The sequence below is a fragment of the Rattus norvegicus genome, chromosome 6 (assembly GCF_021556685.1).
Source record: "Rattus norvegicus strain SHRSP/BbbUtx chromosome 6, alternate assembly SHRSP_T2T, whole genome shotgun sequence".
Taxonomy (NCBI): Eukaryota; Metazoa; Chordata; class Mammalia; order Rodentia; family Muridae; genus Rattus; species Rattus norvegicus.
The window spans coordinates 47,048,358-47,071,909 of record NC_141539.1 but is presented as its reverse complement, the minus strand read 5'-3'; the positions used below and the strand labels follow the sequence as shown (position 1 = coordinate 47,071,909).

Here is a 23,552-nt window from a genome sequence, read left to right as displayed (position 1 = left end):
CAATAACCTTGCAAAGGAGTGTAACTAACTCAATGTCACAAGTGAGGAAAACAGCCTGGGGTTGCATTCTCTAAGCTGCAAGGAGGCACAGCCCATGGCAAACTGAGGACTGATGACCCTGCTGCCCCTTCTGCCAGCCACAGCACCTCTTCTTCCAGAATGGAAGAGAAACACACACTGACCTGCGTGTTCTGGGCTTAAGGATAAAGGTAGGAACCGCAGCTGGACATGGTGGGAAGAAGAGAGCTAGGTGCTCATGGGTACCAGATAGCGTGGAGGCCCCACCTTTATTCTAGCTACCCAAGGAGCCCAGGGCTACCAGCATGCTGAATAATCACGTGCTGAGTCACAAGTGCAACAGCAAGAGGGTAGCAAAGAATCCCCAGAGTGTTCCTCCAGGCCAGCCAGTACTTAGCATGGCCCAGGATGTGTGTGTTCTGTGCCCTGTGGTTGCTGTCCAGGGAGACTGGCTCTACCCCATTCCCCCACTCCATCATACCCCATCTACTCATGGTGGATGCTCACCAGTTCCTCACAGTGTTCATGCTTGAGCCGCTTGGCAATGTCCAACGGGGTCTCTCCTGACTCATTGGCTGAAAGTCAAAGTGGGAAAACAAAGCAAAACTTGGCCTTACCTTTTGCTTATAAAACATCCCTAAAGACTCCCATGTTAAAGGCTTGATCTGCCAGCTGGTGGCGCTATTGAGAGGTGACGGGATCCTGAACTTTTCCATAAGTGCTTCTCAGTCTTTTGTGTTTTATCTTTTGAGAACTCTACTTAGTTCTGTAGCGCTTTTTTTTTCTCTCTCTCTCTTTTCTTTCCTTTTGAGACAGGGTGTGGCAGTTTGAATAGGAGTGGCCTCTACTCTGGATTCAAGTATTCGTTTGAAGGCTTGGCCCACAGGGAATGGCATTATTAGGAGGTATGGCCTTGTTGGAGTGGGTGTGGCCTTGTTGGAGTAGGTGTGGCCTTGTTGGAGTAGGTGTGGCCTTGTTGGGGTGGGTGTGGCCTTGTTGGAGTAGGTGTGGCCTTGTTGGAGTAGGTGTGGCCTTGTTGGGGTGGGTGTGGCCTTGTTGGAGTAGGTGTGGCCTTGTTGGGTGGGTGTGGCCTTGTTGGAGTGGGTGTGGCCTTGTTGGAGTGGGTGTGGCCTTGTTGGAGTGGGTGTGGCCTTGTTGGAGTGGGTGTGGCCTTGTTGGAGGAAGTGTGTCGTGTTGGGGGCAGGCTTTGAGGTCTCCTATGCTTATACTATGCCCAGTGTGACACAGTCTCCTACTTCCTGCGGATCAAGGTGTAGAACTCTCAGCTCCTTCTCCAGCACCGTGTCTGCCTATGGGCCACCATGCCCCCCGCCATGACGGTAATGGATTAAAGCTCTGAAACTGTAAGCCAGCTCCAGTTTAAATGCTCTCTTTTATAAGAGATGCTGTGGTCATGGTGTCTCTTCACAGCAATAAAACTCTAAGTAAAATAGACACACCCTATTAAACTAAGCAGGAGTCACAGAATGTAGTCAGGTTAACCTGGGCAGGGATGGCTGTCATTTAGTTATACAGAATACAGCAGAGTGAAGAAGCTATGATTTTAAAAGAAAGGATTGAGCTACCTAAAGAAATGTCAAGGCAGACAACCATTATCCTAAGTTAGCGTTATCAACAGAGCAAGAACTACACATTGAGTGCCCCCGCCCCCATACTAGCTTTGTAGTCCAGACATCTATCTTCCCTGTGAGTCTCTATCAACAATGTTTGGGGGTTTTGTTTTTTTTTTTGTTACTTTTCTTTCTTCCTTCCTTCCTTTCTTTCTTTCTTTCTTTCTTTCTTTCTTTCTTTCTCCCCCTCCTCCTCCCCCTCCTCCTCCTCCCCCCTCCCCCTCCCCCTCCCCTCCTCCCCCTCCTCCCCCTCCCCCTCCTCCCCCTCCTCCTCTCCCTCCTCCCCCTCCTCCCCCCCTCCTCCCCCTCCCCCTCCTCCTCCTTCTTTAGAATTCAGACAGGGCACTGCTATAGTTCTGGTTTGCAGAGACTAAGCCTCAAACCCTAGTGATCCCCTGCTTCACACTTGATCAGTTTTATAACTGTGTCTTTTCAGCAATGCGTGTCTTTTTTCTTCTTCTACTTTTTGCTTTGTTCAGTAGTTCTTCAACTACGTCCCCAGGACCCACCCACACCTGGCTGGCTCAGGGCTTGGCAGTAAAGGACCCACGAACGAGGGAGGGTTAGGATCTGTTGCAGGCACTTCAAGAGGGGGCCAGTAACCAGCACCTCCTCGAAGAAAGGCTTGTCTGATCTTGGGAGGTGAGCCAAAATTGCTCACAACTGATCTAGATTGACCCAGCTGCAAGGGCTAGCCTCATTGTTCCTGAGGCCTGCAGGTTAGGCCACAGGCTAACAGACAGCAGGCAGAGCCTTTTGATACCCAGGACAGGCCACTCTGCAGGACAGGTAGGGAGAGGCACTCTTTAGAGTGTGGGAAATGCTCCTACAACAGAAGTGCAGAGCTGCGGAAAGGAGGCAGAGGGGGGCCAGCAGAGCCCGAGCACCTAGTGCAACCCGCGTGGCTTACCGATCTCAATGGAGGCCTTTCCCCGCAGGAGGAGCTTGAGGCACTCAGCATTGTCGGTCAGGCAGCAGTAGTGCAGGGCTGTGCTGCCCTTACCTGTCTGTTTGTCCAGGTTCCCACTGCTCGGAACACGGACAGAAAAAGACAAATCAAAGTTGTAAGCCAGAGGACTGAGAACTGCCCTGCAGACTGTGGAAAGACACGTGAGTTAGCAGCAGACAATTTACCTCACTTATCCCCGCGGTGAGCGGGCACCAGACTAGCTAGCATGAAAGTAGCCAGGGAGGAGTCTGACTGAGAGACTGCAAGGAAGACAGGGAAGGCCAATGGTGGCTGTGCTGCTGCTGAGTTTGGGTCAGAGCAGTGATTTGTAACCCTTTGGTGGTCAAATGACCCTTTCACAGGGGTCGCCTGATACCACTAGAAAACTCACATATATTTACAATTCATAACGGTAGAGAAATTACAGTTAGGAAGTAGCAACAAATATCATTTATGGTTGGGCGTCACCACAACATGAGGAACTGTATTAAAGGGTCACAACACGAGGAAGGTTGAGAACCACTAGGCTAGAGAGGATGCCCTGGAGCAATCTTAGTGCCTCTGTCCTCTTCTCTCTTGCCCTGTGGTACCAAGAGCACCAGATCCACCATTCAGTCTATACAACCACCCCTGCCTGTCACCCTGGAGAACAAGCAAGCTTTCCATTTTCTTTTCAAAATTATTTTATTTTATATGTATAGATGTTTACACATACATACATACATACACACACACACACACATACACACACACACACACACACACACACACACACACACACACATATGGGTTTCATGTACATGCCTGGTACCAATGAAAACCAGAAGAAGGCACTGTATTCCCTAAGAACTGGAGGAATATCTGGTTACAAGCCACCACGTGGGTAATGAGAACTGAAGCCAGGTCCTCCGGAAGAGCACCCAGTGCTCTTTTTTTTTTTTTTCTTTTCTTTTTTTCGGAGCTAGGGCCTTGCGCTTGCTAAGCAAGCGCTCTACCACTGAGCTAAATCCCCAACCCTGCACCCAGTGCTCTTAACCGCTGAACCATCTCTCCAGCCCCCTTCGTTTTGTTTCCTCCAGGGAAGGGAATGCTTCTATTCAGTTTGGTGTCCCAAGGCTCCTGCAACCCTGCTGGCCCTAGGACAGCCCCCTGAAAGTGGGTGAAGGGGAGACACTTCTGAAGGCTTTCACATGATCTTCTACCATTAAACAAGACTAGATTACCCAAAACCAAAGGTGCATATGTTCACCATACAGGATAAAGGCAATTATTCTCCAAACTCGCACCACTACCAATGAAGGACAGGGGCTCTGTATCCATATGCAGACAAATGGGAACAGACATTCCCTTGGCCTGGTACCCACTGGTCCCAGCGGAAGGACAGCAGCTGCCTCAGTGTAAGGAGAGCCACCTTTGCTTCCCTGGCTTTGTGCAGTGCCGAGGTTCGAACTCTTAAGCCCAAGCACGCGAAGCAAGCGCTTACCACTGAGCTACCTCAAACCACTTCCTAACCTGATGTGCCATCCTCTATCGCTACCTACCTTCTATCTTAGGAGAAGACAAATCAGGCTCCTGCACTGGGAGGGTTTGTGTGGAGGCAAATACAAACCAGCTACTTATCAAAGGCCCATGGACTCAGCATTCCACGTCAAGCCCTGGGCTGGGCTCAGAGGAGAGAGTTTAATTGACTCAACCCTGAGTTCTGGGCTTCACAGGTTGTAGGGCTGACTGTCCTGCAGGTCTCTCCTACTTACCAGTTTCTTTACTCCATTTTCCGGAAATGACGGGGAAGGGCAGAGGCCACAAATACAAACCATCCATCCCGTTGCTGTCACACCAGGACTTCTCATGGCACTTGCAGAGTTTAACCAGCATCCTCTGCTCCAACACAGTCAACCCCAGCCATGATCACAGAGTCAACAGTACAGACTGAAGGGACTTAGCATGTGGCTTGCAGTCGCCAGGCAGGTGTGCAAATGGACGCAGCACACACAGAACAACTCAGAAGACTGTTTCTAGTCAATGATTATAAGTGGCCTCTCAACCCAGAGGGAACAGCCCTCACTGAGTTCTGATTTACAATTCCTGGCTTAGGACCCGGGCCAGTACATCTCAATCCCCTCCTATCTCTCTGCTATTGATAAGCTGTGTAGGGACTGATATGGGAAAGACCCACCCACAGGACAAACCAGAGAAATGTTCATGTCACAGACTTTGGCCCTGACACCATGAGGTCTTCCCCAGGGCTGGGAATTGAGCAGCCATGGTTCCCTGGAGTCTCTCCTAGCCTCCAGGTCCTGCAGGTATCATGAAGGCCTTCTGTTCTCATACTCCGGGTCTTTTCTAAGAAATTCCTATAATTCATATTTAAGCCTGAGATATGAGCATCTTGTCAACACAGCCCAAGTAGTGGAGACAGGGTCTGGTTCCCTTCTTGGAAGCCCAAGCGAACTGGAACGAAGGTCTCTGTTTATTTTTGAGACACCCACCTGTTCTGGACGAGGAAGTCTACAATGTGAAGGGAAGTCCGGTCCACAGATCTGACTGCAAGATGGAGGGCTGTCTCATCTGGCTCCTGAAATTCAAACCAAGACATTTGGAATTCCAGTGGCAACCCACCAACTCCTGGACCACCAAGGTGAAATAGCATATATCTCTTCCACAAGCCTTTCTACCTCTCCGCAAAATATTTATCTATGACCCAGAGGGCTCACTTTTCAATCTCCACAAGCAAAAGGCGTATGTGGTGCTTTGAGTGAGAATGGCCTCCATGGGCTCGTGTGTTTGAATACTTGGTCCCCAGTTAGTGGGACAATCTGGAAAGCATGAGATGGTGTGGCTTTGGTGGAGGAGGTGTGTTACTCGGGGTGGGCTTTGAGGTTTAAAAGATTTATGACCTTTCCAGTCCAGTCTGTCTGTGTGCCTGTCTGTCTGTCCGTCTCTGCCTTATGGATGTGTCTTAAATGTGAGCTCTCAGACAGACAGACAGCCAGTCAGTCTGTCTCTGTCTCTGTCTCTATCTCTGGCTTATGGATGTGAACTTCAGCCACTCCCCAGCACCAGGCCTGCCTGCCTGCTGCCATGCTCCCCACCATGATGGTCATGAACTCTAACCCACTGAAACACAAATCCCCAAATAAACACATTCTTCGACAAGCAGTCTGGGTCATGGTGCCTCATCACAGAAATAGAAAAGTAACTAAGACAACATAACTGTCCTATCCCTCCCTACTCACAGGAAGTGAGACACGCTGGGGGTTTCAAGTCCAAGCCATTTCGATTGTGTCCCCATCCCTACATCACCACCGGCTGAGTGGGTCAAAAAGTAGAGGGAAAGCAAACAGTCAAAACGCAGACGGCGGGGTTGGGGATTTAGCTCAGTGGTAGAGCGCTTGCCTAGCAAGTGCAAGGCCCTGGGTTCGGTCCTCAGCTCAAAAAAAAAAAAAAAAAAAAAAAAAAAAAAAACGCAGACGGCATGAACAGGGCGGCTGCCTTGTTCTTCACTTGTCCTGCCTGCTCAGTCCTCTGTCAGTAGTGCACATTCTGCTCTAGACACGGGGCTGCAGATTTCTCCTGAGAGAGAATGGAAGTGACACTGGCTAATACTTAGGAATAGCCTGTGTTACCAGGAGAAAATGGTGTTACCTTGCAATGTTCCCGATCAAGGGATCTAGCTCAGCCTAGAACTCTGGATCCAAACACGATAGCCTACCTACTATCTGTACTGGCTGGTTTTGCATGTCAACTTGAAACGAGCTGGAGTCATCACAGAGAAAGGAGCCTCCCTTGAGGAAATGCCTCCATGAGATCCAGCTGTAAGGCATTTTCTCAATTAGTGATCAAGTGGGGAGGGCCCAGACCATTGTGGTGCCATCCCTGGGCTGCTGGGCCTAGGTTCTATAAGAGAGCAAACTGAGCAAGCCAGTAAGCAGCATCTCTCCATGGCCTCTGCAACTGCTCCTACTTCCAGGTTCCTGCCCTGTGTGAGTTCCTGTCTGTTTTAGGGTTTTACTGACAACAGTTGGGGCTGGCTTACAGGTCCAGAGGTTCAGTCCATTATCATCAAGGCAGGAACATGGCAGCATCCAGGAAGGCATGGTGCAGGAGGAGCTGAGAGTTCTACATCTTCATCTGAAGGCTGCTAGTGGAAGACTGACTTCCAGGCAGCTAGGGTGAGGGTCTTAAGCCCATGCCCACAGTGTCATTCCTACTCCAACAAGGCCACACCTCCTAATAGTACCACTCCATGGGTCAAGCATATACAAACCATCACACTGTCCTGACCTCCTTTGGTGATGAACAGCAATGTGGAAGTGTAAGCTGAATAAACCCTTTCTTTCCTCCCTAACTTGCTTCTTGGTAACTTGCTAACTTGGTAATGATGTTTTATGTAGGAATACAAATCCTGTCTAAAACACACCCCACCATACAGGATGATGAACCCCATCCTGAGACCAGGAGGTTCTTTGGACCTAGACTATGTGCCCATGGGAACTCCATCGGGAAGGCCAGGAGACTAGACAGCGCCTTAGGTATCGACAGTAAAACAGATAAGATTCCAAGACCAACATGTGGAGGCTGGAGGAGGTGCTCTACCCATCCCTTTGGGGGGACACTCAAGAGTATGAACTACAAGATGGTCCTCAGCATGGCCTCAGAGACGGTCTGGGACCAGCTTCCCACACGAATGAGACGCTAAACCTGTTAATGGTAGGGACAGTCTTCTCAGGGTTTTAGGCATCTGAAGATGTATCCCTTCCACCTCAGAAGGCTTCCCTTTAACATCTGGCATTACACTTTTGGCTTAAGATGAAACCAGGGCTAAAGAGACAGCTCAGTAGTTAAGAAACTTGCTGCTCTTATAGAGACTCATGTTCGGTTCCCAGCATCCATACTGGGAGGTTCACCACCACCTGTAACTCCAGCTCTAAGGGATCTGACACCCTCTTTTGGCCTCTGAGGATGCCCCACATCCACATGGTACATATATACACTCGGGTACATACACACAAAATTAAATCAATCTTTTTTTTTTTTTTTAAGAAAGAACAAACCCAAAATACAAAAGTTCAGTTTGAAAGGAGTCAGTCTAGGTGGGATGGTGTTCAAGAATAATCTCAATATCCAGGAAGCTGAGGCAGGAGGATTGCCAGCAAAATGAGAGTCTTTCAGAAAAAAAAGGGGGGTGGGGTGGGGTGGGGGAAGGGAGTGGGAGTGGGTCCTGTTGTATAGCAGTGGTTGTAGTTAATCATGCGTTTGAATCATACATCCAAGACTGCTGAGTAGATCTGAAATGTGTCTATGACAAAAGATCAGTATACGAGGTGATCTACACTGTGGTCATTCCAGTGTCACTATATAGCAAAATGCTGTGCCATACAACATAATAGCGTTGCATGTGATCAGGTCAGGCATCCTGAATGCAGGTCAGAAATCCAAAAATGTGACACAACCTTAAACTTTTTGACAAGCGGAAAATTCCACACCCGAGCTCTGATGACAGCTAACAGTTAAAATGGTGGCACGCTGATGATACTGTACAAGATCGCTTCTACGTCCACGGCCTACGGGTGACACAAGCCAACTGTGCCCCATCTCTAAGCTCTAACAATGTATCAAGTATTTCAACACCTAAAAAAGCACCCCAAATTAAAACATGTGTGGTCCAAGCAGTTATGATGATGTATGCTCCACCCAAACGTGCCACCCTTTTCTCCCCAAGGGAGTGATAGGTGTACTCACTGCACACCTCCCTTGTCCTGCCCCGCATTTCCCATCCTTTGCAGCCCTTCTTACATGACCGTTGGCCAGTGGGATTTTCTCCGTCAGGTCCACACCATCAGCATAAGCTTGGAGTAACCCGAAAATATCTCTGGTCTTGACGGCCTCGCAAAGGCTGTGGAGCTTCGCCGCTGTGTCCGCATGCTTTCTCCGTGCGTATCTCCTCTCCATGTACTTGGCTGTGATGTAGTCCTTCCTTGCAATCCTGAAACCAGACATAACGGATGGGTCAAACACTGAGGGCCTCCATCCACCCATCCAGCCCATCATCCACAACCCTGCCCAGGCCTCTTGGGGCCCTGTGGGCGCCTTCCTTAAGCAAAGGCATGTCTAGCTACCAGTATCAGAGGTGCCAAAGCTCACCAGCAGTCCTGGGCCTCACCCAGTTATAAAGACAGAGGCCAGATGTGTGGCTTTTTTACATTCTCTCAGCTGCCTGCTGCTGTCTCCTTCCATAGCCCTGAGGGCTCCCTCAGCATCTGCAGTCCCCACACCTAACCTGTGTATTTGCCTGGCTTGCTCACATCCCTCTATCCGCATGCTCAAATCTTTCTCTGCTGTTATCCGCGTTCCTCCTGCTGGTCCCCAGCTCCCTCTTCAGACAGGCTGGCCACCCTGACTGCTCTCTGTTCTGGCTCTCCCTGGTATTCTGTCTGCCTTCCTACTGACCTGATAGTCACATCTGCATCCTGTCCTTTGTAGTCCTCATGGGTGCCTTAAAAGGTGCACACACACCAGTGGCAGGGAATCAGAGGAAACTAAGTGACAAAGGTGTCAAACCCTCAAATCGAGGGGTCCCAGGCGACAGACACTGGGGTTCGGGAGTGTGTGAGTCTACTCGGCATTTTGAAACACAGTACTGATATCCCCTCCTTCCTAGGAAAAAATGGACGGGGGGTGGCTCTCTATCATCCCGCTGGTGTCTGCAGATGGCATTTCTCTAACCTGGGGCCTGCAACAGGGCACCGTGAGATGCAGACAGCCACTCTCCCAGAAGCAGGCATCAAGAGGCAAGAGAGCTAACCAAGCCAAGAGCCACTGCCCACATGGCCTCTCATCTCCAGGGAGATGGGAACCAGAGAGAGAAAACACCCAGGCCCACACTTTACCAATCTAGGTTGTACCTGCTCTAGCTAGGATTCCTTATCACACATTCTCTCCCTGTCACCCCAGCCACACTGCAGGGAAGCCTTGTTCCTGCAGAAGCTTCCATAGACTGCCTTCAGTCTGTGGCAGACAACCTGCCTGAGCTCTCTGGGAACGGAACACACAGAGGCTTGTTTAACTGGGGGACCCTGGAGACAGTCATTCAGCCCAGGATAGAGGTCCCTCCTCTAGAACATGCCATCCCAGGAAGGCGGGGCTGAGCCACTTCAGCCTTCACACTGCTCACACGCAGTCCCAACCTGCAGAGAGTTAGTTCTAGGTCCACCTTGAGGCTCAAGCCTTGATGTAACCCATCAGCCTGTTCCCAGCCTGTCACAGAGACAGTCCAATTCACGGATCCCCACAGAACAGATGAGCACGCTGAAGCCGTCAGAGGAAGAATGGGTAGCTTCCTGAGCCTCCTGGCAAAGGCCCTGGCTGGCCCAGGTCAGAGCTAGAGATCTTTTCTGGTGTGGGACTTTCAAGAATTACCAAACCATAGTGGGATAGTCTTCATGGGGAACTTAACTCAATGCCTTAAACTCTATGGACTCTGGTGACAGGATAGTTGTCAAGTTCTGTGTACTTTCAGTAAAATGTGGGACATGCCCTGTGACTCCTAACAGACAAAGGTGCGCTAGAAATAGCTGAGTTCCATTACTTACCTATTTATTTGGGGGTGGGGACTGAACCCAGGGCCACACGAACGTCAGGCACAAGTTCTCTATCACTGGAAGGACGTCCTCAGCTCTTGTTTTTAAGGCCTGTTTTGTTTTATGTGCACGGGTGTTTGGCCTGCACATATGCATGCCTACTGCCTAAAAGGTGGGCCAAGGGCTCTGGATGCCTGGGAACTAAAAGTATAGTCTGGGAGCTCATATATGGTGCTGAGATCTAAACTCAGGTCCCCTGCAAGAGCGTTAAGCACTCTTAACCACGCAGCCATCTCACCAGCCCTAAGCTCTGGCTTTGTTGGTTTTACTTTTCATTTAAACAGTCTCACTATATAACCCAGGATGGCCTCAAATTCTCCATCCTCCTCCTTCAGCTTCTAAAGTGATCGGCTAGTCTCTTGTTTTTGTTTTTTCTTTTGGGGGGTGTGTAGGTTTGTTGCTGTTGTTGTTTTAAATGGATCTTCATGTATTCTGGCCTCTGAGTTCCCTGAAGATAATTCCAACCCAAATATGGGAGAGATCTCTGTAACCCACTCTGACCCTGGTTGCACGGAGATAGACTGGGCCATTTACTGTGTTCTCGTTTTTTTGTTTGTTTTTTTTGTTTGTTTGTTTGTTTGTTTTCTTTTCTTTTTTCTTTTTTTTGGAGCTAGGGACCGAACCCAGGGCCTTGTGGTTGCTAGGCAAGCGCTCTACCTCTGAGCCAAATCCCCAACCCCTCTCGTTTTTTTAATATATCGACTGAGACGTGTGGGGAGAAGCATCGGGACACCACAGACTGATCCATCTGGTGTTGTTGGGGGTGGAGGGCTTCCTGCTGCTTCTTCAGAGAGTCTGCCTCTATGAGCAGATGCTATCTGGCCTCTGGGTGGCCCAGCCACACATGCTCTGTGCCTCCATTCCCGCCTGGGGGTTCACAGGCCATTAGAGGGTGCCTTTGGTTTCCCCTTCAGCATATGGTTAAAGATGGTGCGTGCTTACTCCAAGCTGCAAGCAGCTCACTCAATCAAATCTGGAAATAAAATGGTCGCCGAATGAAGCAGGCACAGAGCTGGGGCTATTTATGTGATTTGTTGAGCCATTAAATATTTACGGAACCACTACAAGCAACATACTGTGGGGGCAAACGCAGAAAGTGAGTGAAATGCAATTTGCAGAACAATATGTGAAAACCCAAGTATACTGTAGAGTGTGATGGAGTGTTACAAGGAAAGAGGCAGCTGCCGGAAGCACGCGGAGTCGCTCGATAAATTTTCTTCTTTTATTTGGGTGCGAGGAACCAGACTAAGGGTCTCCCTATGCCACCCATGCTAGCCTTGAACTCATTATGTATCCCAGGTTAGCCTAGAACTCACTGTACAGCTCAGCCTAGCTCCAAATGCATAATCCTCCTGCCTCAACCATGCCCGCTCATGCAGTTCATCTCACATGCATAGGAACGACTGTGAGAGGCTTTTCACTACTGTGATAGCCATCTGCCCTCATTTCTGAGGAAACGGAATGTAAACTTCCTTGTGAGAACTGTCAAGGTGTGTCTGTAGGTGTGCATGCGTGTGTGTGTCTATGTGTGTGTGTGTGTGTGTGTGTGTGTCTGTGTCTGTGTGTATCTGTATGTGTGCATATGAGAGAGAGAGAGAGAGAGAGCCTCAGAGCTGAGTCAAGGTGTTGAAAGGTGGTATTCATTTTTAGAATCAATTACCCCTCAAACAGACAGATGCTCAATTTCATAAGGAATCTTGCTAGGTTTTTTTTTTTTAAAGATTTATTTGTTTTTATGTATCTGAGTACTTTGTCTGTATATATGTATACACGCCATAGACACTCCTGGTGCCTGTAGAGGCCAGAAGAAGGTATTAGGTCCTCAAGAACTGAACTGTTGAAGCCCTCATGTAGGTGCTGGGCTCTGATCCCAGGTCTTCTGCAAGAGCAACAAGTGCTCTTAACAGCTGTACCATTTGTCTAGCCGCTAACCCAGTACTTGAAGTATTTTACTATACTCGTAGTTTAAAGTTGACTGGTACTGTACCATTCTTGAAGACTAGTCCCTCAGCGAGACACACCACCAGCATGGAGCAACAGCTGTCACTAAACTTGTCATAGTGGACCCTGCCATTTCCTTCACTAGATGGGGTCCTCCAGTTGTTCAGGAAGGCACTGTGCACCCATGGTCTCAAGGAAAGCCTAAATCACAAGGGACCCTCTTTTCTCAAAGGCAGCCAGGGCACTTGCATAGACTCCGTTGCCAATACCATTCAAAACTGAGTGCAAGCCATGTTTCCAACTTCTCCAGGGCCCCTTTGAGGGGGTCAGCACGCTCTCCCTTTTTATTATAGAAACTGAGGTTTAGACTTAGGTGACAAAGAACCTGCCCCATTCTGTGGCCCAAAATGTGGGCTCCTGATGTCACTCCAGGTCAGATCTGAAACGAACAACTTCATGTAAAGAAGACAATGCTTTATAACCATGCTATCCAGTCTCTGGGAGACACTACGTCACAAATGCTTGCCTACTACCGGATGCAAACAAACTGACATAACTGAACACCTGCACTGGCAAAGCGCAAACGAGAAGAGGCGGCCTGATACTCACATGTCGCTGCCTGGGTTGGGTTTGACTGGGTCCTCAGGCGGTAGGCAACACTCCATGATTTCATTAAAGCCCGCATTCCCAATATTCTTGGCAAGCTGCAAAAACAGAAGTCTATTTCAGAGCACTCAATTATTAATACCCTCCACTGCTGACCATTATTCACAATCTGATGATTTATTTAATGGCCACTAAGAAATAGGGCCATAAAGCGGTTTGCTTTTAATGAAAAGGCACAGTCCGCAAAGCCCCATGGTATCAGCACAGCACGATGACCTGCCAAGGATCCTGTGGAAAACGGATGACAGTCACCACAGACTTGGAGAAGCAGGAATTCAACTCACGGGAATCTACATTTTTACCTGTGCTCCTGAAAAAATTTTTTTGGCTCTAGCCTTCCTCACACCAGCTGTGAATAGTGTTACAGAGATACCCATGACCAGGAGTTAGCCCTGGATATGGGGGTTGCAGGTGAGATAGCCCTGACTCTTGTCAGCAGTGTGGTGGGGGGTTGCACAGGCCGGGGAGAAATCCCCTCCCCTCCCATTAGCCCTTACCACCAGCGGCAGGCAGGAGAGTTGGTCCCGATGAGGTCATGAGAACAGGGGAACTGTCCCTGTCCCTCACCTGCTACAGAACAAGGGAGAATGGGCCCTGCACCTCTCCTGGGCAGCAGAGTAGAGCTGCCCCTGGACATGGTGGTTGTAGGTGAGTCGGCCCCATCTCTTGTCTGCTGGGCAGTAGTACAGCCAGGCTGAGACACAATTCTCCTCACCACCCCATCCTTCACCACCTATGGCAGGTAGGAGAGCTGGTCCTAGGGTATGAGTGTTGAGAGTGGGAGAATTAGCCATGTCCCCCACGGGCTACAGCACTCAGGGGAGTGGGCTCTGCACCTAGTCTGGTGGGACTGGGGGGAGGGGGTTTGCTGGTGACCTGACTCGTGGGTGTGAGAGCTGGTGGGCTGAGCAGTTCAGATTCCTCTCAGGCCCAGAATCGGGGCTTTGAATCGGCCCACCCCACTGATGAACTGCTGGAGTGCATGAAGGGGCCGGTCCTATAGACCCAAAACTACACGATCTCTATGACACAGGGCAACAACAAGATATCTGGGAGGAGTCCCGGTGAGGTTCCAGTATTGATAGAGTAGCAGAAGCCAGAGGCCTTATGTCAGACCAACAGGCCATTGCAATGAACATAGGCAGGCAAGGAAGCATGGCCAAGAGGGAATACTGTGAGGGGCACTGTAACTGCAGCCTTCACAGTGAGACCGCTTTTCTCTGCTTGGGGGAGGAGGTTGCAATAGTGGGATTGGGGTGCATGATGTGAAATTCACAAGAGAAGAGAAGAGAGCGCAGATGGGACGTGCTTGGTGAAAACTCTTGGCAAACTGAAGCACTAACGACATCACACATGACATCCAGGTGACCTCCAGATGTGACTTCTGACTCTTCCACACCTTCTCATCTAATAATCACCAAGCACTGTCATGCCGGGCACAGCCATGCTACCTTGATAACACGGCACCCGGCGTTTGCAGAGTGAAGCCAGGAGCTCCTTTAGAGCAGGGACAGCCCCACCTCATCCCCAGCACAGAGTTCAGCACCTGCCCTCGAAGTGAGCTTCTAGAACAGACTCCTGCTACTGCCCCCAAGTCAGATTGTTAAATATTTTCTGAAACAATACTGGTAAGGGTGCATCTTGCACAAGGATCAGAAAAAACAGATTATTTAACTTTGTCATCAGAAACACGGTTAGTAACTCAATGTCAAACTTCTTAGCTAGATTGCCTAGTGGTGGCCGTCAGGAGGGTCTGGTGTGTTTTTAGGGGTGACTGGCTTAAGTTCAGATCCAAAAAATAAATGTCAGAAGCCACCGCAATGCCTCCTAGTCTACATTAAGTGGAGGGGGGATGAGAGGAGAAAATTCAGCAGGAATCAGAATGCTTCCTTTCTGCTCGGATCTGGCTGGCTTAGCTGGGATGGCTGGTGCAGGGAGTCATATACACATACATCTGTGTGCCACACACATGCAGATCCAATACTGGAACGACCTGTCACCTCACATATCTAAGACCCCGTTTGTAAAGTGGCCTACAGGGAACCACTTGGAACCACGGAGAGAGTCAAAGCCCCCAAGGCCCCTGGGGATCCTCCTGGGAAGCAATGCTTGGATGGGGGAGAGAAAGTATTGACCAGAGCTTTGGCATCAGGAGCTGTCGCTGTCACGGTCACCTGAAGGAAGCGTGGATGTGCTGAGTGGGACCCCGAGTGACATCGGCTGAGGTGGAGGCCAGAGGGTTCACTGGTACAGGACTCTCCCTGTCTGGGGTCTCGGTTCCAGGGCTGAGAGATGGGAAGTGTGAGGGCACCCAGGTATACCCTCCACTGCTTTCGATGACTTCTAACTCCTAAGACACGGAAGTGCCATGTCAATCACTGTCAAATGACACTGTTCAGGGAGCAGCAACAAGAAAAGTCTTCATGTGTCCAGTATCAGTAAAACCTCGGTAGGCTCAGCTACTTAGCACGTGAACAAAGGATGCTCCAGGGCCAGAGAGGTTGAGGGTCTTCGAGAGACTCAGCAGCCGGGCGCCTCACTCCATCCACACACATGTAGGATAGATTTCAGGATGAGGAAAATTCAAATTTGGGTTTTCTTTTAATAACTCCTAGAATACCCTTGAATATTACTTTTGGGGTGTATTTAATTTATGTATATGAGTATTTTGTCTGTCTGTCTGTATATGTACCACAGGTGAACAATGACCATGGAGCTCAGAAGAGAGTGTCAGATCCCCTGGAACTACAGATGGTTGTGAGCCACTGTGTGGGTGCTGGGAACCGGACCCAGGTCCTCACAAGAACGACAGTGCTCTTCATGTTGAGCCAGCACTCCAGCATCCATTTGAAATAACTTCAACTTGAGGTTGGCTGGATTTGTAAATTATAAACCCACCAACACAGGGGATCAGCACTATCACTTAAGGCAGTGAAACTGAAGCCTCAACTTCATGCTGCTTCATAAGCCCAAAACGAGTCAGTCCTTCATGTAACTGAGCTCCTTAGCTGTTTTGGGCATTGGACACGAGCCAAATGTTCTTCACTGGATCAGTCCAACAACAGAGACAAATTGATAAAACAAACAAATAAATAAAATTGAAAAGAAAGCAAAGAGGAGAAGAGGAGGAGGAAGAAGAGGAGGAGGAGGAAGCAGCGGTGGCAGCAACAGGGACAGGGACAGGGCACAGTGGGTAAAAGCACTTGAATTTCAAACTGACAACTGACTCTGATCCCTGGAACCCATCGAAGCTGGAGGTACTGCTGTGCGTCTGTAATCTCAGCACTCCGACGGCAAGATGGGAGGGGCAGACATTAGAATGACCCAGAAGCCCATGGGCCAGCTAGGCTCAAATATACAGATTGACAGAAACAAGAACCACCCTTGTTTCTCAAGGAAGGAAGATAAAAACAGATTGCTGAAAGTTGTCCTGTGACCTCCACATGCACACGGTGGGACGAACAATAAAACATGAAAAAACTATTTTAAAGCAGCACAGTGTCGGGGGTGCAGCAACAGACACTCCTACTCACCCCTGCAAGACCCCAAGTCCAGGCATGCTCATGGCCAAGAAGAGTTTGTGAGAATCACACATATGCCCAGAACAGGGAAACGGAGCCTCTATAAACCTTTAGCAGCTGCCCAAGTAGGACATGAAGCTACATGAGTTTGAAAGTTTTAGACTTTGGGACTGGCTGGAGCAAACTTCCTGCTTCCCATTTCCATGAGATATCAACTTGTTCTTTACCTCTCTGTCCTCTCTTGAGGACAGAAACCAGAAGTGAGAGAAGCAAGACTTCTCTTAAGTCTCTTAGGTCCCACAGGAGTCACTACATGGAGGCCTGATCCTCCTCTAGGCCTGGTGCCCTCAAGCTAACCCGTGGGGTGGAACTACCACACAGTTTCTGCACACAGGCACCGCTTAGCCCTCTGGGCTTTGCCTTAGCTTGCTCCCTGTTTACCCCTAGCTCTGCTCCAGTAGGGACGGAAGGCCTGAAGACACACCATGTACTTTGACACGCATGAGGACACAGAAAACACAGTGACTTATGCAGGAAGAATCAAGAAATGCTGGGGGCTTAACAAGGGCGGGGCATGAACATGTAGTGGATGGGGGGAAGGGAGTTCACATGCCTGACATCTGTGTGGCTTTGCCATTTCTCTAATGTATCTACAACATACATGGATGCTTGGGAACTTGGTTTTACTTGTAGGTAAAAACAGCTCAGTGCTGTTTGCGCACAGCCTGTGGTGTTGAAGAATTTTTAGACGATGAAGTTCATGCATTACACGAACAAGTTTTTTGGACTCTGAATCTCACTTAGGCCAGAGAAAAAGTGCATGTGTACACACACACACACACACACACACACACACACACACACACACACACACACACACAAGCTCCAGTCATGCCAACGCCTGGAGCCTAAACATGATTCACGGATGGCAGCTGACTGTAATTTCTCAGAGCCGCCGTAAGCAACTGCAGTCACTACCCAGAGTGGCTTAGCTGAGTGTCAGTGAAATGCCATTGCTGAAAAGCCGTTCCCAGGGCTTGGGGCTGCGGCTGGCCAGCCCTGCTGTCTGACAGTGCAGATGAGATAGACCTCAAGAGACAGCTGAGTCAGCTAACCAACTCCCTGGGCTTCCTGACATTCCTCCGACATGACAGAAGACTTTAAAACTCAATTGCCTTTTTTCTCCTTTATTCTGTTCAGGCATGGTCTCAATCTGCAGCCCAGGGTGACCCTGGGACCCACTGGGTAGCACAGGAGGCTGGTCTTAAGGTAGCAGCAATCCTCGTTTCTAGCCTTACAAATTTTGAGATCACAGGTTATGAACCAGCACAACCTGCTCTAAATTAAGCTTCAAACTACCAAGGTTTTCTTTATTAACTTCAAATATGAGAGTGAAACAGACCCCATGATACCAGTACCCTACTAGGTAATACAGTTTTCCACATGACATCCCTCCGACCCCCTAAAAAGCTTCTTATAATGTTTTTCAGTGTTAAGGGGAAAATTCATTTCTTTAAAATCCAGGCTTGTCATAGGTTTCTGGAATCAGGTTCATTGAAGCCCTAAGTCAGTAGTTCTTAGCCTTCCTAATGCTGTGACCCTTTAATACAGTTCCTCACGGTGTAGTGACCCGCAAGCATAAACTACTTCATGACTGCAAGTTTGATACCATTATAAACCTAACGTAAGTGTCTGATATGCAGATGGTCTTAGGCAACTCCTGTGGAGGGGCCATTTGACAACCCCAAAGGGCTCACCACCCACAGGTTGAGAACCACCACTCTAAGCCTACTGGAGTATGGAATGCCGAAGTGGTTGGGTGGCAAACTTCCCCAAAAGAACCTGACAGACCCTCCACCCGCTCATGTTCCATTTCACTGAACAAGAAGTGATTTCAAAAGCAGGAAGTGGAGACAATGACTAACCAGCCACCTACAGAGATGCTGCCCAGGGCCGACCCGTCAACACGGAAAGTGTGCTTTGAAACAACAATACATGAAAATGGAGAAATGGCCAGGGCGGGGTTGGGGATTTAGCTCAGTGGTAGAGCGCTTGCCTAGGAAGCGCAAGGTCCTGGGTTCGGTCCCCAGCCGGGGGGAAAAAAAAAAAAAAAAAAGAAAAAGAGAGAAATGGCCAGGGCACAGCACCGGGGAAACGCTGCGGACCAGGCAATAATCCACAGAACTGAGCAAAGGGCTCCTCTGGAGAGGAAAACACCGCTGTCACCTTGGAGGACAGGAACAGGAAGCCATTGATCTCCCATTCAAAGACATGACACCAAAGAGAAAATGGAAGTGTGCTCAGGTCCTGTTCATGGGCTGCCTGTCTCTTTCGGATCGTTTTAAATGTCTCGACTTGCTAACAACAGCAAAACTGGGAAACTGATGAGACAAACACCTGAGATGCTGGTCTGACTCAAGGACAGAATCCAAACTGTATAATGAACTTGAATAACTTGACAGAATGAACGGAGATAGTCCTGACCTGTGGGCAGAGGACCAAAGACACGAAACAGCAAATGGGTACAAGACAAATGCCCAGGAGTGCCAGCTACAGCAACATGTGAACACAAACCATCACTTCATGCCAAGAAGCCTATATCGAAAACTTTGAGGTGAACCACCACTCTTACGGAAGACCCAAGTCTTATCCCCACCACCTGCATCGGGTATCGTACAGCTGCCTGTAACTCCAGCTCAGGGGTATCTGATGCCCTCTTCTGAAGCATCTCTCCAGGTCCACTTTTTGGGACAAGTTTAAGTAGTCATTACTAGAGCAGGGCTCTAACTAGCTCTTGAAAGCTAACTACTAGATGTCTAGGGATGCTGAGAGACAATAGACACTGCTACTGTTAAAAATTATACTATGTAAGCGCATGATAAATCACGTCAACAACTAGGCTATTAAATATTCAAGGCTCGTTATCTTGCTGGGCAGACACTCGAATTCTAAGCACATAGGGATCTGAGGAAGAATGGAGGAATTTAAGTTTAGGAATAGCCTGGGCTACAGAGTGAGACCCTGTTCCAAATGTAAAAGGGAGGAAAATCTCATCATTTCTAAGTCTTACTACATTGTCACTATTACCCGTGACTGGAGTTGCCTTCAATGCACTGTATTCATAGGAAAAATGTACACCAGGACACTGTCACTGAACATCCCTTTCCAGCTCCCCACTTGGTAATTCCTAAGAGTAGCTTGAAGCCAGCAACGATAGAAGCGTCCACACCCCAGGACTAGGCAGGCTTTCATCAGGGGTGCTCTTTGCTCCTCAGACTTGGCTGCTGAATATTTGTTGGGCTCTGGAGAGGGCAGATGTGATGCTCACGTATTTCCCACACGGCCAGACAAGCCACTGCAAATGCCAGTTTGTGTCCCAGAAGTCTCAAAAGTGAGTGAGAGCCAGGACAGAGTAAAGGCAGCCTTGTTTTTCGTGCATTCCCTGGATGGGTGCAGAGCCTGGGTACGTTAAGACGCTGTAAGCAAACCTTTCCATTGGCAGGTGGGGATAATGCACCATGGATGTTGAGTCGTAGTGATCGGATGAGCCACCACACACAAAGTGCTTCCGAAATAAGCCATTATTTCACAGTACATCACTTGACGCGTCCCTCCCTCTGCTGTAAGCAGACCAGGGAAGGTTGGAATTGCTGCAGTTTGTCAGTGTTTGCTGAGGTACTGTTTCCTTGAGAATTGAATGCAGCCATTTAAAAACTAAACCATAATCAGCTTCCCCAGAGATGCTGTACGCCTCAAAAACGTAGGCCAGCATCTCAGCAGCAGGAGCCACACACATAACCAAGAACAAATGGGGGACTTGCTGAGTCTGCTTCATTTATAAGAAACCAGGGATGTTGCTGTCTGAGATGCCAGGATCCACGCTAGCTACTCCTCACTCTTGTCCTCCCAGATCGAATAAGGAATTCCTTGGAAGGACAGGGAAGCTTCCCCAGGGTAGCCAGAGGCATTGGGAATACAGACACACTGGATTCAGAGTTGTCAAGAAGACTTACTGCCCCGTGGGAGGAACGCTGACTGTGTGAATTGATGTTCTATCACGATTATTGCTCTTGACATTAAAATCAATGGCAATCAATATCCACTTACTCCTTGCTACCCAACACCGAAAGTCGGGAAAGACTCTCAAGCATGGCTTTCCAAATGGAAACCATGGTCTCTGAAAAAGCCCAGGTAGGTACATAACTGGCCTCGTGACTCAGTCAGCCTGCAGTGTCAGGTACCAAAAGATGTTTCTCAAAACATGCTTACATCACCTGACCCCTCTGTCACAAAGCATCCATATTACCACGACCCAAGAATGAAAAAACTATCTCGTAAAAGCGAGAGCAAGAACAGAAGACAGTATTTCTCATGAGAGGAACAATACGGATCAGGAAGACAGTAGAGTCTTGAAGTCAGAAATGGGTACAATTTTGTTAGAAAATGGTTGATGATTTGGGGTCATTTATTGCCTCTTGGGTTTTGGGTTCCATGACTGGTTAATCGTGGGGTGGACAAGAGCCCAGTTGTCACTTCGGAGGTTTCAGAAGACTCCTACACAGCCTTGGTCATTTGCATTTCTGCATTTAGGAACAATGTCACATAACAAGACACACCCTTGCTCACCAGTGTCGGGAAGTCAGTAGTTATCAATGAGTTTCTAAATCTAATTACCAGAAGCTCAGACGTTCCCAATACATCTAAGGTCAGGGACTGCATCCTGGAGTAATGAACCCCCAGCTCCCGGTGGATCCCAGAGCACTCGATGCAAGTCAGGATGCCCAGGTTGGTAGAGAGCCACGTCGGATCTGTCAAAGGAAAGGGGGCATCATGAGCTTGCCGTCAGAGAACAGTCGGGAGGCAGAAGTTTCTCCCTGTCGGGCTGCTGAAAATGGAGCTTTGACTAGGAACATTTTACCCTTGACACCGCTGGCACTCTGGTCATCTAAAATCACACCAAACCCACAAGCAGTGACGAGGTGTCCTTCCCCTTCCAACTCCTATCCTTTCAAACTCAAGTGGCTGCAAGTCACTGCAGAGTGGAGGAGCAGGACTCTCCCAAGCAGAGCGTTGAGGGGACCGATCAGATCTCTGGATACCAACAGTAACAGAATGCACACCCCATGCTCGTGCTGTGCTGTGCTCAGGGTCTGTGTTGTGGTAATAGTCAACTGCACTGTGAACACCTGAGGTCAGAGTACCTCTCCATACTATCACCTCACGGACCGCTCAGGGCATGCTGCTAGCAGGTACAGAGCACATGGCCGTCCTCGTCTCCCGGAGTTCAAGCTCTACCTTCCCCACATGGCACATTCATTTCCTCGTTTAAGTATCCTTCCAAGTGCTTAGTGCGCAATGTGGACCCAGCCAATACTTGACAGGCAAATGCTGAGTTTACGAAGCATTGGAATTAAGACGTATTCGAGAACAACGTCTCCCGAGTGCTTCCTGCCCCCAGAAATCCTCCACAGATAAACACTGTGACCGTGCCCATGGGGTCATCATTAAATTCTTTAAGAACCGTCTAGTTGTTTAAAAGTGGGAGTTGGGGGACGCCCAGCACCCATGTGACCACAGACATCTGTAAGTCCAGTCCCAAGGGATCTGATGGCCTCTGGGCATTACACATGTGTGGTAAACTCACTCGGACCCATACACATAACTCTAAGTAAAAACAAATTAATCTTTAAAAGCACATTGTGAACTGGGGTGTTTGCTCAGAGGTACAGTGCTTACTTAGCACATGCAAGACACTAAATTCAATCCCCAGTATATGTATGCACACACACACACACACACACACACAGACACCTGCACACTAACTGTACCCACATTAGTAAATATTACTGCCACCCATGTTTGCAGGTATCTCGGTTATTCTGTGTACACCCTGCTTTGGGGAACAGTGCATATTCAAATAACATAGCACGTTTCACACCATCTGTGCTTTCTTAGCATTTTACAGCAACTTTTCTCGCTCTCTCTCTCCCTCTCTCTTTCTTTCTTTCCTTCTTCTTCCTCTTCCTCCTCCCCCCTCCTCCTCTTCTTCCTCTTCCTCCTCCTTCTCCTTTTCTTCCACTACTACTACTGCTAGCTGTCCTTGAACTCACAATGAACCGCATGCCTCTACCTCCCAAGTGCTAGGATTAAAGCATGTACTGCCCCTGCCCGGCGTCAGCAGTGTTTCTTTATGAAGATGTTGTAAGCGTCTAAGAGCTGCACTGTTCTTATCCTTTTGGGCGCTCTACTCCCTGCGTCTGCTCCTACAAAGATATTTCTTTTTTTAAAAAAAATAATTAATTAATTATTTTAAGTATATATGAGTACACTGTAGGTGTGGTTCAGCCACACCAGAAGAGGGCACCAGATCCCATTACAGATGGTTGTGAGCCACCATGTGGTTGCTAGGAATTGAACACTCAAGACCACTAGAAGAGCAGTCAGTACTCTTAACTGCTGAGCTATCTATCTCTCCAGCCTCCGCAAAGATATTTTCTAAGAGAACCAAGACCAAATAGAAACCCAGGGAACGAGGAACTTAATAGCACCCTTAACTACCCACTCTACTGTGGCTGTGATTTAATAGAGACTGTCACAGAACTAGATAAACAGAAAGCCACCTTTCTCAGCAAACAAGCATTCAGAAAAGCTACTGTGTAGATCCTGACTCCAATCTTAATTAAAATGCCAATTCCTCAATCTTTAAGGTACTCATTGCTAGTATCCATAAAGGTGCCAAGTACGTTAACACAAACTCTCTGATAAATTCTATCAAAATGCAAACACAAGGTGTGACAGCTAGGCGGGAACCCATCGCTCATTTCGGTTGCTTGACAGTCAGTAGCTCTCTTCCTGGGTCACAGAGTATGCCTGGAAGTTAAACGGTCCTCTAAGTAGGACAGACAGGCTGATGTAAATCCTAGATAAAAGTGCCTGCTGTACCACTTCACAGGTCCTCAGAGCCCGTGAGACCGGTGACCTTCTGCTAACCCCCACTTCAGTTTTCATGGCCGGAAAGGCGCTGTGGCTGTAATCTTTTCATCTCTACCAGGTTGCCTTCCCATGGTCCTGCCCTGAGCCCAGCAGGCAGGGATCTCCCACCCGTGCGCCCCATTGCGCTCTGCACACAGTTCATTAAGCATTTGTGTAATGGGATGAGCCCAGACTGGTCAGCACCAATTTCATG

General features: G+C 48.7%; 1 protein-coding gene across 4 annotated transcripts in view; it reads right to left on the bottom strand.

The window, feature by feature from the left end:
• The window catches only part of Asap2 (ArfGAP with SH3 domain, ankyrin repeat and PH domain 2), a 162,168-nt gene that overhangs the window by 17,615 nt on the left and 121,001 nt on the right, over positions 1–23,552 (bottom strand). For all 4 annotated transcript variants that reach the window (NM_001108704.3, XM_087553728.1, XM_087553729.1 and 1 more), the window contains 6 exon segments: positions 526–593; positions 2,560–2,675; positions 5,088–5,173; positions 8,395–8,584; positions 12,789–12,883; positions 21,041–21,174. In NM_001108704.3, the coding sequence (NP_001102174.2) occupies positions 526–593; positions 2,560–2,675; positions 5,088–5,173; positions 8,395–8,584; positions 12,789–12,883; positions 21,041–21,174 (689 nt within the window).